We start from the raw sequence: 15,109 nt of genomic DNA on the forward strand, positions 1-15,109 counted from the left end.
GTAGTCCACAATCATCTCCTTTGTCTTGATCACATTAAGGGAAAGGTTGTTGTCCTGGCACCGCACGGCCAGGTCTCTGACCTCCTCCCTATAGGCTGTCTCGTCATTGTCAGTGATCAGGCCTACCACTGTTGTGTCATCGGCAAACTTAATGATGGTGTTGGAGTCGTGACCGGCAGTGCAGTCATGAAGGAACAGGGAGTACAGGAGGGGACTGAGCACGCACCCACGAGGAGCCCCTGTGTTGAGGATCAGCGTGGCGGATGTGTTGTTACCTACCCTTACCACCTGGGGGCAGCCCATCAGGAAGTCCAGGATCCATTTGCAGAGGGAGGTGTTTAGTCCCAGGGTCCTTAGATTAGTGATGAGCTTTGAGGGCACTATGGTGTTGAACGCTGAGCTATAGTCAATGAATAGCATTCTCACATAGTTGTTCCTTTGTCCAGGTGGGAAAGAGCAGTGTGGAGTGTAATAGAGATTGCATCATCTGTGGATCTGTTGAGGCGGTATGCAAATTGGAGTGGGTCTAGGGTTTCTGGGATAATGGTGTTGATGTGAGCCATGGCCAGCCTTTCAAAGCACATGGCTACAGACCTGAGTGCTACGGGTCGGTAGTCAATTAGGCAGGTTACCTTAGTGTTCTTGGGCACAGACATTATGATGGTCTGCTTAAAACATGTTGGTATTACGGGCTCGGACAGGGAGAGGTTGAAAATGTCAGTGAAGACACCAGTTGGCCAGCATATGCTCGCAGCACACGTCCCGGTAATCCGTCTGGCCCTGCGGCCTTGTGAATGCTGACCTGTTTAAAGGTCTTACTCACATTGGCTGCGGAAAGCGTGATCACACAGTCTTCCGGAACAGCTGGTGCTCTCATGCATGTTTCAATGTTATTTGCCTCGAAGCGAGCATAGAAGTAGTTTAGCTCGTCTGGTAGGCTCGTGTCACTGGGCAGCTCTCGGCTGTGCTTCCCTTTGTAATGGTTTGCAAGTCCTGCCACATCTGACGAGCGTCAGAGCCGGTGTAGAACGATTCAATGTTAGTCCTGTATTGATGCTTTGCCTGTTTGATGATTTGTCGGAGGGTATAGCGGGATTTCTTATATTCTTCCGGGTTAGAGTCCCACTCCTTGAAAGCAGCAGCTCTAGCCTTTAGCTCAGTGTGGATGTTGCCTGTAATCCATGGCTTCTGGTAGGGGTATGTTCGTACGGTCACTGTGGGGACGACGTCATCGATGCACTTATTGATGAAGCCAATGACTGATGTGGTGTATTCCTCAATGCCATCGGAGGAATCCCGGAACATATTCCAGTCTGTGCTAGCAAAACAGTACTGTAGCTTAGCATCTGCTTAATCTGACCACTTTTTTATTGATCTAGTCACTGGTACTTCCTGCTTTAATTTTAGCTTGTAAGCAGGAATCAGGAGGATAGAATTATGGTCAGATTTGCCAAATGGAGGGCGAGGGAGAGCTTGTTTGCGTCTCTGTGTGGGAGTAAAGGTGGTCCAGAGTTTTTTCCCTCTGGTTGCACATTTAACATGCTGATAGAAATTTGGTCAAACGGATTTAAGTTTCCCTTCATTAAAGTCCCCGGCTACTAGGAGCGCCGCCTCTGGGTGAGCATTTTCTTGTTTGCTTATGGCGGAATACAGCTCATTCAATGATTTCTTAGTGCCAGCCTCTGACTGTTGTGGTATGTAAACAGCTACGAAAAATACAGATGAAAACTCTCTAGGTAGATAGTGTGGTCTACAACTTATCATGGGATACTCTACCTCAGGTGAGAAATAGCTTGAGACTTCCTTAGATATCGTGCACCAGCTGTTATTTACAAAAATACATAGTCCACCGCCCCTTGTCTTACCAGACGCCGCTGTTCTATCCTGCCGGTACAGCGTATAACCAGCCAGATGTATGTTGATAGTGTCGTCGTTCAGCCACGACTCCGTGAAGCATAAGATATTACAGTTTTGAATGTCCTGTTGGTAGTTTAATCTTCTGCGTAGGTCATCTATTTTATTGTCCAAAGATTGCACGTTTGCTAGCAGAATGGAAGGAAGTGGGGGTTTATTCGATGGCCTACGAATTCTCAGAAAGCAGCCCGCCCTCCGAACCCTTTTTCTCCTTCTCCTCTTCACGCAAATCACCGGGATCTGGGCCTGTTCCCGAGAAAGCAGTATATTGTTCGCGTAGGGCTCGTCAGACTCGTTAAAGGAAAAAATTGATTCTGCCAGTCCGTGGTGAGTAATCACAGTCCTGATGTCCAGAAGTTATTTTCGGTCATAAGAGACGGTAGCGGCAACATTATGTACAAAGTAAGTAAAAAAATAAGTTTACAATCTACGCAAATAAAATGAAGAAAAAAACCCACAATCGGTTGGGGGCACGTAAAATGTCTGCCTTCTTCTCCGGCGCCATTTTAGCCTGTGCATTACAATTACATTTACTTTAACGTCATTTAGCAGACACTCTTATCCAGAGCGACTTACAAATTTGTGCATTCACCTTATTACAATGTAATGTGATGAGTGACGCAGAATGTAATGATCCTTTTTCTCACGACTGGTGTCTCTTTGTTGACAGGAGTAGACCTCCCACTCAGTTCCTCACCTCTCAGAGATGGCCAGGTCAAAAGTGTCTCTCAGGTGCTACTTTTTCTACACCTTCTCCTTGTGAAGCACAATGTCTCCTGCTATTGTTCATTATTTTCCCTAGTCTTTATGTCATGTAGAAGCCCATACCAAAAACCTATACAGTATATTAAACATAACCACTTCCCCATGCTCAATTGCTAGAGAGAGCCGGCTGGTGGACAAGATTGTACTGAACATAAATTTACCATGTTTCTTCCTTATGTCAGGCGCCCTCCAAAGGTCAGGACTGTTATGCCAACCTGACTCTGAAGGCCCCCAAGCTGGTGTCTGGCCGCAGCTCCCCACAGCCCCAGATTAAGTACTCTGACGTAGTGAAACTACAGGGGCCACAGGAAGCGGAGAAGATGGCCATGGCCAACAACAACGCTGACTCAGTCTCTGTGCTCTCTGACCTGTATGCCTCAGTGCAAATAGACCGCACCAAAACCCTGGACACAGTGGATGGCAATAACGGCTATGCCAACCATGTCTGAGAGACAAAATGTTGGTGACATGCTTTTCAATCTGTTATAGATTTTTTCTGTGTTTTTGGTTGGAAAGATTTGGAGATGATGACGCTGGTTGTCTAGCTGTTTCACTTCACAACCACAGAGTGTCGCCAATTGCCAGCTTTAGAAAAATATTTATCCTTCCTAATATACAAATCTGCCGAACTGTGTGTGTGTGACAACTGTGTGGTTTAACTTCAGTCCATGCAGACTTTATTACAACTTGTTGAGGCCCATACTTACTTATCTAATTCCCTTAAACCTTAGTATGAATTTCAGACTCCAACAAGAAGCCAGTAGGAGGTAAGAGGCTACATGCAAGCAGTGGTGTAAAGTACTTTGAAGTACTGCTTAAGTCTTTTTTTGGGGTATCTGTACGTTACTTTACTATTTATATTTTTGACAACTTTTACTTTTACTTCACTACATTCCTATAGAAAATAATATACTTTTTACTCCATACATTTTCCCTGACACCCAAAAGTACTCGTTACATTTGACTGCTTAGCAGGACATGAAAATGGTCCAATTTACGCACTTATCAAGAGTACATTCCTACAGACTCTGATCCGGTGGACTCACTAAACACAGATACTTCATGTGTAAATTATGTCTGAGTGTTGGTTATCCGTAAAAAAATATATATACAACATTTTTTGGTGCCGTCTGGTTTGCATAATATAAGGAATTTGAAAAGATTTATACTTTTACTTTTACCTTTAATACTTAAGTATATGTTAGCAATTACATTTTCTTTTGATACTTAAGTATATTTAAAACCACATAATTTTAGACTTTTACTCAAGTAGTATTTTACTTGGTGACTTTCACTTTTACTTGTGTCATTTTCTACTACGGTATCTTTTCTTTTACTCAAGTACTGTATGACAATAGAGTACTTTTCCACCACTGCATGCAAGGTATTTGGAGGTGGATTATTTCCTCTATTTCCATCACACATTTTCAGATGCCTGTTAGGGTAGAGTGTCTACCATGTTGTTTGCTGTTTTATAATCTCCAGATCCTGTCAAACATTAAGGTTAAACTGAACATTAAATTTATGGAGATAAAATTGTGAAGGGCAATACATTTCTATATTGTTGAGATGTTAATTAACGTGGTTTATGTCTAAATTGTTGATACCTCCTTTTGTCATAAATAAACTGTATTTTTTATTTATTTTAGTTCTGTGCACATTTATTTTGTCAGTTCATTTGATGGTCGGATTCTCCTGTAAGGGTAATAATGCATCATAGACCTTTTGCTATGTTCATGTTCATAGAATACTCCACCAGTGATTGTGAGTAACGAGGCTTTGAGATACAGCCATGAGGCTTTGCAAGTTGTAATCACTATCTTACCAAAGTGTTTGTTATCATCACTATAATAAAAACTTGATCAGTTTGTCTGAGATGTATTTTCAATCTAGGGTTAATTACTGTACTACTTAAACCATTCTCAAGCTTTTAATTTAGAGGGTACCAGGGAATTAAATCCCTTGGTTTTTGAAGTAGGTTTTTTAGTTTGTTGAAACTTTTATGAAAATGTTAAAGATGTAATTGATTTCAAATGATTAACACATTTGGGTTATGAAGTGTTTCTAAGGAAAAATTATTGGGATATTTGAAACCAACATTGGCAGCAAAATCATCTGGGTCAGTGAATTCAGTAGGTGAATTGAATATCCTCATTTAAAATATAATTATCTTGCAGACTTTGTGTTGTCCAGCATTTTATCTCAGTCAGGATGTCAGAGGAGTAATAATCCAGCGATAATTGTTCATGAGAAAATACTTTATGGTCAAAATGGTAAATGAATAAACAAGAGATAACGATAATTGATTACACCGTATTAAGGAATTATTAACATGGTAAAACAATTTTTGCAGATTATGCAACAAATTTATACATGAAAGCTGAAATTGTCTATTCATTCCTTTTTCAGTAGACACTCTTATCCAGGACAACTTACAGTAGTGAGTGCATACATTTTCATACTGGTCCCACTGTGGGAATTGAACCCACAACCTTGACATTGCAAGCACCATGCGCTACCAACTGAGCCACATCATCACATCTCATCATCACAAACCACTTGATGTCTCAATGTACTCAATTACTGTATTGTCCATTGTTTTTCTTCATGGTGATGGAAAGTCTACAGGTACAATCATAGATGACCAGCCTATGTACAATACAGTAATGTACATTTACATTAAGGGGTTTGTAAGGATGGTAAATTAATACTGTACAAATAGTGTTTGTTTTCCATGTTATTTGATCAAGAAAAATATTTAATTTGATGTAGATGTTTTGTGTCTTTGCAAAAAATGTTCCACCTTTTGATTTCAATGTTTGAGGACAGGGTTTTGTTCTTTCTGAACACATTAGAATAACAATCGCAGAGAAAGGGACAGGGCAACAACTCTTACAATTCCAACTATTGAATCCTGCAAGATACTGCTCTTAATTATACAACTACCATTTTTGCCAAAGCAGAGATGCTGGAAAAATATTTTTGCCTGCACTACAGACAATATCAGTCTGCTAATACTAGTAAAGGCCCAGTACACTACTTTTGTGAAAAAAACATATATTTAAAAACATATTTAAATTTTTTATTATTTTTCTTTTTAATTCAGATTTTTCAAGGTGTGCTGCAGCATCCTCAGCACCCCTACTTCCCACGGCTGTGGTAAGTCCACAAAAATGGAAGTGGACAGAGAGTTCAAAGTAGTTTGAAGTGATCCTGCTCTGTACTCTCTACCAAAGATAATGTTTAACGTGGATGGTATTGTGTCAAAGATCTGTCTGAAATCAACATTGCGGACATAGTACAATGTTTTGACCCCTTTGACCCTGTGTATCCGGAAACCAGTAATCCTCCATGGCTCTGTGCCCAGAGCTCCTGTAAGAGGGGACCAGCAGCATAGGGCTTCACACACTAGACTGCTTTATCAAGTGCAAAAGCACCACCACTGACTTGCTAATAAAAATAGTTTATTCCTAATGTCTGGGGCCAGGGGGTTTCCTGACCACGTAACCTGACCAGGAACAACTCTGGGCCTTGTAATGGAAATTAAAAGATCCAACACGTGATCCCACAACCCTGAACAGAATTGAAAAACAGATTTGTAGTTAATAACGGCAATTTACTTTTGGAGGGCAATTATTATTTTATTATTCAACCAAGACAGTCCACTCAGCAACAATACTCCCTAACTATTGGTGGCAGGTAGCCTAGCGGCGTTAGAGCATTGGTCGCTAGTTTGAGTACCCGAGTCGACAAGGTGAAGTATTTGTCTGTGTCTTTGAGCAAGGAATTTAACCCCAATTTGCTACAGGGGTGCTATGGCTGATCCTTTAAAACAACACATTTCATAAACACCTATCCGGTGTATATGACAATATATATATATATATATATATATATTTTTTTTTTAAAAATTTTTTTTAATGATCTACAGGGGGTCCTGTTTACAATGATTCATATACTGTACTTGTTGCCTTGGAGTTTTCCAACATAACATCTTGAGCCGGTCAGCAATAGGTACAGATGTAGGATCTTAATTTGAGCCAGTTTTCTACAGCAGGAAAATAAGCCTGCAGAAACAGGAGATGTTAATTATTATGTGGATTATAATTAATGGACATTTTTGTAGGGGTTGACACATCTTTTTGTGAGGGAAAATCAACTCTGAAATTTTAAACTGCTAATACACTACAAGTATTACATTTCCTGCATTGCAGGGATGATCTCCTGCCACAGGGTGATCAAATTAAGATCCTATATGTATATCACAATGCTGGTCATAAATAGCTGTTAATCATTCATTATAAACCAATCAATCTTTATTTTCAGGGACAGGGTAGCCTTTCCTTGATCCTTCAACCTGTTGCATTCTTAGCATAAGCTGCTAGTGCTGATATAGAATTGTATGGTTATTGAGGTGCTGATAAAATAGTAAACCCTAGATTAAGATTGCAAACAGGAGATAAAGACTAAAAGAGCCAACACAAAGTTGAAGGATTGTTACTACCTAACAAAGCTTTAGTCTCTATCTCTTATAATGGATGTTTCTTCGTGTCCCTTTTGTAGGGTTGTTCATTAAGCATAAAATGTTTCCTTTGAGCTTCACTTTTGTTTAAAGCCAGACGGAGTTCCACTACAGTGAGATGTTAATGGTGTATGATCGCTTGTCAGTAATTGAAATCAAGTATTACCCTTTGTGACCTCTGGTATTTAATTTGAGAACAAAATGTCTGCAGTGTACACTGTAAATTGAGTCAACTTAAAAAATCTAGGCAACTAGCTAACGTACATTCCTGAGTTGTCTCAACACATTTGGCAAAGTTGAGTTAACTACAAATCGTAATGCAGCTGGTTGCCTTGATTTTTCAAGTTGACACTTTGGATTTCAAGTCCTCTCAACTTAACGATGCAAGCCCACCCGCTCACCTGAACTATTTAAGATCAATGGGAAAAGATTGCGAATTCAGTGGGTAGCCCCAACCGGGACTCGAACCCTGAGCCAGCGACTACAACACCTTACCGTTGCTCTATAGAATTACCACTATGGAAATTATTTGGCTATTGATGGCTGTTATATTTTTTATTTAGGATGGAACAGGTATGTTAATGTTGCATAAAGGCTTCGTTTACACAGGCAGCTAAATTCTGAAAATATTTCCACAAATTGGTATTTTGACCAATAACATCAGATCTTTTCACATCAAACTAGTGCAGAGCGATTAGTGTTTTTAGGGCTCGGTTTGGTTTTGGTTCTGTTGTAAAAAATAATCACGGTTTTAAATTATTATATATTTTTTTTACATTAAATGCATTATGAAATATGACCTTGAAATGATTTTAGAGCTTTTTCATGGAAATTCCAAGCCAAATATTGAGAACATTCAAGTCTCTAACACAGAATAAAGCAATTAATAAGAGCCCCATGATCGTAGGGACTGCCCATTAAGTCTTATCACTTATTAACCACCGTCATTTATTCACATTACTTTACTTAAATACAATATTTCAGTGTGTATATTACTTCTTTTTTTTAAATGTATGACTTTATTATTTAATTTCTTAATGTCATCATGTTATCTCTTCTCAGACAGCAGACAGACAGTGAAAATGGTATCCCGTGATCATTGGGTTACCACAGTTGCCCATGCTGCAGAGCTGTCTGAAGAAATCACTATTTTAGTAGTTCTTCAAAGTAGATAAGGCATACTTTCAAGACTGCCACAACTATCAATCGGGTCTTGTCACTGTGTTGTACATTCCTCTCTCAAATGGTCTGTGTGCAGGGCCGGGAAGAATAGGAGCAATGGATTCTGGTCATTGTAGTTAATTATCACATTTTCTGCGCTGAACTAGGTTGAATATTTTCACATTGAAAACAACAATTTCCTACATCGTCCCACAGTTCGTTCTGGATTTTACGTAATCTTGTGCATGAAATGGCTCGTTGAGCTCACAAAAAAATTTACTAAATGGCCTTCCCTGTGGCTCAGTTGGTAGAGCATGGTGTGTGCAACGCCAGCATGGTGTGTGCAACGCCAGCATGGTGTGTGCAACGCCAGGGTTGTGGGTTTGATTCCCATGGGGGGCCAGTATATGAAATGTATGTATTCACTACTGTAAGTCACTCTGGATAAGAGCGTCTGCTAAATGTAATTGAACCAACGTTGGTCAATTAGTTGTTTAATAATCTGGAAAATCAGCACTACATCCAACCTTTTTCAAAGCTGATCTGATTGGTCAAAAGACTTTTTAGTGAAAAATATCAGAATTGGGCTGCCTGTGTAAACGCAGCCTTCGAATCAGTCCGCTTTGAGTCCTTTCTAGTTTTTTGACAAGTAAATTGACTAAAATAAAGTTAAAACAACTTGCAGAAAGGTACACTGGGTAATATGTTAATGAAACACATGTTTTTAAGCCAACACAGTATTTTACATTACAGGTCTCAGCAAACTAAACTCTCTTGTGTGATCAGCTCAACTCAACTTAAATATTTCAGTTCACGCAACATTGTCTTACAAATTCAGCTCACATTGAGCAAACAATCATTAAGTTAGTGGAGTATTCCATGTCAGCTGACCAATTTCCCAATTCGAAGTACAGCCAACTTGGATATTTAAGCTTCATGGACATTTTTTTTTTACAGTGAGAAATAAACTGGTGTGAGATATCTGTCCTGGACGTGAATGACAGCTCAGAGAGTTTGATTAGAGGCGTAGCGTTAAGCTACTCCAAATTCCTAAACTAATTACACATTTTTAACATGCAGATCTCCTCAAGATCTGTCAATGGACCTGAAACACATAAAACATTTTCAGGTAACACCAATCGTCCCCTGTATAACCTCATAAATATATGGACCTGTCTTTCTTGGGAATCATAACAAAAAGGTTTTCCGATAATGCCAACCTTTAAGACGTAAAAAGTGTTTGCTGTCTAACCTTATAACTAATAATGGATGTACATACAACATACAGTAATCTAGACAAAAAAGGCTATACAAAGCTTATTGAAAGCTGATATCTGAAAGGTTATAGTGCAAGACCATGAACATCACAAGTGAACATGAGTAGGGCTAACTGTATTCTTGATGTGAGGATCAACAATGCATGTTTCCTTGTTCACTAAAGCTTTCATAGAAGTTGCCATGATGTCTAATAACAAATAACAAAAAGTTGCATAACAAATATAAATGAAATATAATTCATGTTTTATTTCCAATAAAGTCAAAAATATATTTTGAAAACATCAATGAACATACTACAAAAAAAGAGTCACTAGTATTGTCAAATATTTGATCATTTTTGTACAAATTCAGACCATTATGAATATTTCAATATCATCCATTATTGCATTCATCTTTTTAAAATACAGTAGACACTTGTGTAAATTCCTTTGACAGCATCTCTGAGTGTAACACTTTATTTCTCACTCTTACATGCACTCTGTAAAAAAGTGCACATATTTGAAATTGTCATCTTGCAAAATTAACAAAACAAATAATTGTATAACAATTGTCAATAACAATAACAGGCCAAAATTAACAGCAGCTATTCCTTCTGTACACAACAAACATTCAAATAATTATTTTGTTCATTGATCAAAATGCCAAAGAACTTGAAAGCTGGCAAGAACGTATAAGATGTCAATCCCATCTTCTCATGTCATATAAGAGAGAGTGGTGAGCTAACACTGTATGTGCAACATTTTGCAGCGTCACACCTTCACATTCATTCCTCAGTATTGCTAACCCAGTGTCCCCATACAGGGCTGGAAGCTTGAAATGTGAGTTCAGACCTTGGTATTGTCCTAAATGTCCTTTATGCTGGGGGGGGCCTTGTGCACCCCCATGCTGGCAAAATCAGAGGGCACGTCGAAGAACAGCTCGTCGTCAAAGCAGAACTCGTCAGACGGCATAGCGAGACAGGGCAACTTCAGTGCAAAGCCGGTCAGCACCCCACCGACAGCGGCTGCCCCAATGGTAGAGAAGATAGCTGCCACCTGGTAGAGGACTTGCTCCTTGGCGGTGCGCCCCAGCCCAGGCCTCAGCCCTGGGATCAGCTGCTGTAGCTCTAGGAGCTTTGGGTCTCCCTCCATGGGTGCACGGTGGGTGAAGATCTGGTACATGCTGGGGCCATAGGTTTCTTCGTTGGCCATGAGGATGGCACAAATGCCGGCCGTGCAGGATATGAGGCCGGTGAGGCCGTGGAGATTGTGGATGCCACACTGGTCTTGGATCCTGAAGCGGCGGGCCAGGAACGGGGTGAGGTACCTGTATCCCATGAAGCAGGCGGTGCAGCCCATGATCCCAAGGGCGTAGGCGGCTGCGGGGGAGATCATCATGTCCACAGAGGCCCCAACAGTCACACCACCCGCCAGAGTAACATTTTGAATGTCGGCCATGGTGAGCTTGCCTCTCTTGTTGAATACGGCAGATAAGGCGAAAGCGGTCATCGTTGAGGAGCTGAGGCCTATGAAGGTGTGCAGGACGGCCCTGTGCTGGTCATCACCCTTTAAGGTCAGAGCCGAGTTGAAAGAGGGCCAGAACACCCAGAGAAACAGGGTGCCCATCAACGACAGGATGTCTGACTGGTAACTGGTAATCTCCTTGACGTGGCCGTCATTCAGGCTAGGCCGATACAGCACAAACGTGACCCCCAACCCAAAGTAACAGGCAAACAGGTGGATGAGGATGGAGCCACCTGCGTCATTGATCTTTAGGTACTTCAGCACAGCCCACTCTGTCACAGCAAAGATAGGGACCTCTAGCAGGGCCATGACCAGCAGCTGCACCGGACTGGTCTTTCCCAGCACCGCCCCGAAGGAGATGAGCACCACGGCACAGGCAAACTCAGCATTGAGCAGGTTGATGACCCCAAGGTGGATCTTTCCATCAGAGTAGAACTGGAAGTAGCCCTGCACCAAGATGGCCCACTGGATGGTAAAGGTGGCTGTTAAGAAGTTGAAGACCATCCCGCTGAAGCCATAGAGCCGCAGGAAGGCCAGCAGGCAGCCGAAGCCGACGAAGATCATCACCTGCACATCCGCGAAGAAGGGATAGTCCCGATAAAGGGAGTTGTCCATAGGGTTGGTCTCATTGTTCTGAAACTTGGCGTTGGCATTGTCGTCGTAGGTGACAAAGCCGGCAAAGAGACCAAGGAAAACCACTTCCATCAACAGTACCAGCACTGGCAAGCGCACCCTCAGGCTAGTGGAGTTATTCATGGTGGAATGAACACCTCACATAGGCCAATTACTCTAGCAGGCGCATGCTTTATAGCTCTGCTGCCAGATAAAGATTGGCATTGGGCAGAGAGCAGAAACGCACACCGTACAGCTACACAGGACTCCACATCTCTACCGCTGTACCTTGGTCCCTCAAATTACCCACAGTAAAAAATTTACAATCCAGCACATTCTACAGTTTCACAGAACAATGTGTACTGATGAAATGATTACGGATTCAGATAAAATAAATTGTTAGGTTAGTAGCCATGCAGGGTCTATTTTGAATAAATAAGGGAAATGGTTTTTCAGAAGTTTTTAATGTTTTTTTTTAACTTCCCGACTGTTTGTTACTGTAAGCCTCAAATTAGTTTCTATTGTACTGGAAAAAGAACTGAGCTAATGAGCTAATGCCTCAAAGGTATTATAGTATTGAACACGTTTTTCAAAACAAAAGATGCCCAAACAATTGACTTTGCATAAAGAAATAACAAATAATGTTTCAGTAATTCTATATCTTTAGAATTCCCTTTACAGATTGCAGTATAACGGCAGTAAAAGTGCAGTACCTGCAGTCGACTGTGGTATTATGGAGGCAATAATTGCAGAATAACTGCAGTGTACTTGATGCAGTTATACTGCACATTAACTGCAGTTACACTGGAAAATTACTGCAGTAAAAAAACAGTGTTATTTTGGACGCAGTATTTGCAGTATACTGCAGTTATACTGCAATCTAACTGCAATCTTTTTTAGTGAAGTACAGCACAATATATTCAACAAAACATTCCAAATCAAGTGGAAAAAGGGTTCTACCTCTTCAAGAAAGCATTTATTATTGCAGTGGATGACTTCTACACCTGCATTGCTTTCTGTTTGGGGTTTTAAACTGGGATTCTGTACAGCACTTTGAGATATCAGCTGATGTAAGAAGGGCTATATAAATTGATTTGATTTGATGAGAATATACCTTTGCTTTAGCCCCTATCAGTGAAATTGTGCTGGGTTGGTTAGCAAGTGGTTTTACAAACTTTGATGGTTTTACAAACTTCTACAAACGTGCTGTTTCCAAGTTGTGTCCTTCATTTGTGTGAATAAGTTGATATCTAGTGGGCATATATAGACATTACAGGAACTCAATCTTTACAACAGTGGTCCTGTGGCCTCATTTATAACAGTTGAGTAAATTTCACACTACATTTCTGAATGAGCATTAAATGAGCAAGAATGAGCAAGAAACACATCCACTCACCTTTTATGGTGATAAAAAGACCCCTTTATTTGCTGAATCATTTGGAACTCTTGGCATGTCGTGGCACAGCATACAAAAGACTAATTGTTGTTCAGTAGTGTATATATTTTACTAGGTCCAATTAAATGATTGCGCATGGTAATTTGTTGCATGGGAGATCTGTGGCTAAATTGAGGGCGCCTACTGCGCTTGCTAATCAGACAGCTACAACCACTGTGCCTATAGCTTCCACGACCCCGGCCACAACAAAGTTTGATACCAGCCTATATGATATGTCAGAGCACATCTAACATTGTCTGAGAATAACAATATTGTCAGGCCAGGCCTATAGCCAATGTGCTGTTATAATACATTAAGCCTACTGCACAAACCTAATTCCTACAGAATTGTTTTTATTAGGTTAATATTACAATTTTTAAGTCATGTTTAAAATAATTCTGAGAGGTAGATCTCTGCTGGCTTTTGACTGCGAAAGTGATCTTGACGCCAAAAAGGTTGGTGACCACTGGTCTAAAGTTTTCAGGGAGGTGAGCCCATTCTCCCCTCAAGTTCATAAAAAACAAAAATCTAACTTTTGATTGAAAACTGGGCTGGCACATTTTCGGGTATATTTTGTACTATGCATGGTTTATAAATGAGGCCACAGGGGCCTTGCCTGGCCCTCCACAACTAAGTATTCAGACCCTTTACTCAGTACTTTGTTGAAGCACCTTTGGCAGTGGTTACAGCCTCAAGTGTTCTTGGGTATGACACTACAAGCTTGGCAAACCTGTATTTGGGGAGTTTCTCCCATTCTTCTCTGCAGATCCTCTCAAGCTCTGTCAGGTTGGATGGGGAGTGTCGCTACACAGCTATTTTCAAGTATCACCAGAGATGTTTGATCGGGTTCAAGTGCGGGCTCTGGCTGGGCCACTCAAGGACATTCAGAAACTTGTCCAGAAGCCACTCCTGTGTTGTCTTGGCTGTGTGCTTAGGGCCGTTGTCCTGTTGGAAGGTTAACCTTTGCCCCAGTCTGAGGTCCTGAGCGCTCTGGAGCAGGTTTTCATCAAGGATCTCTCTGTACTTTCCTCCGTTCATCTTTCCCTCGATCTTGACGAGTCTCCCAGTCCCTGCCTCTGAAAAACATCCCCACAGCATGATGCGGCCACCACCATGCTTCACCGTAGGGATGGTGTCAGGTTTCCTCCAGACGTGACGCTTGGCATTCAGGCAGAAGAGTTCAATCTGGATTTCACCAGACCAGAGAATGTTGTTTCTCATGGTGTGAGAGTCCTTTAGGTGCCTTTTGGCAAACTCCATGCGGGCTGTCATGTGCCTTTTACTGAGGAGTGGCTTCCGTCTGGCCACTTTACCATAAAGGCCTGATTTGTGGAGTGCTGAAGAGATTGTTGTCCTTCTGGAAGGTTCTCCCATCTCCACAGAGGAACTCTGGAGCTCTGTCAGAGTGACCATTGGGTTCTTGGTCACCTCCCTGACCAAGGCCTTCTCCCCCGATTGCTCAGTTTGGCCGGGCGGCCAACACTATGAAGAGTGCCTCGACACAAACCTGTCTCTGAGATCTACGAACAATTCCCTCAAACTCATGGCTTGGATTTTACTCTGACATGCACAGTCAACTACGGGACCTTATATAGACAGGTGTGTGCCTTTCCAAATCATGTCCAATCAATAAAATGTACCACAGGTGTACTCCAATCAAGTTGTAGAAACATCTCAAGGATGATCAATGGAAACAGGATGCACCTGAGCTCAATTTCTAGTCTCATAGCAAAGGGTCTGAATACTTATGTAAATGTGATATTTCAGTTCTTTATTTTTAATCAATTTGCAAACATTTCTAAAAACCTTTTTTGCTTTGTCATTATGGGGTATTGTGTGTAGACTGATGATTGAAAAAAAATGTTTTTAATCAATTGTAGAATAAGGCTGTAATGTAACAAAATATGGAAAAGGTCAAGG

The 15,109-nt window shown here is 41.1% G+C and overlaps 1 protein-coding gene across 1 annotated transcript; it reads right to left on the minus strand.

The window, feature by feature from the left end:
* Window positions 1–9,952: 9,952 nt before the first annotated feature.
* LOC115208014 (ammonium transporter Rh type B) lies at window positions 9,953–11,909 on the minus strand. Its single transcript, XM_075074300.1, has one exon. The coding sequence runs from the start codon at window positions 11,896–11,898 to the stop codon at window positions 10,483–10,485; it is 1,416 nt and encodes a 471-aa protein (XP_074930401.1). The 5' UTR covers window positions 11,899–11,909; the 3' UTR covers window positions 9,953–10,482.
* Between the last annotated feature and the right edge of the window lie 3,200 nt (window positions 11,910–15,109).

The sequence above is a fragment of the Salmo trutta genome, chromosome 14 (assembly GCF_901001165.1).
Source record: "Salmo trutta chromosome 14, fSalTru1.1, whole genome shotgun sequence".
Classification (NCBI taxonomy): Eukaryota; Metazoa; Chordata; class Actinopteri; order Salmoniformes; family Salmonidae; genus Salmo; species Salmo trutta.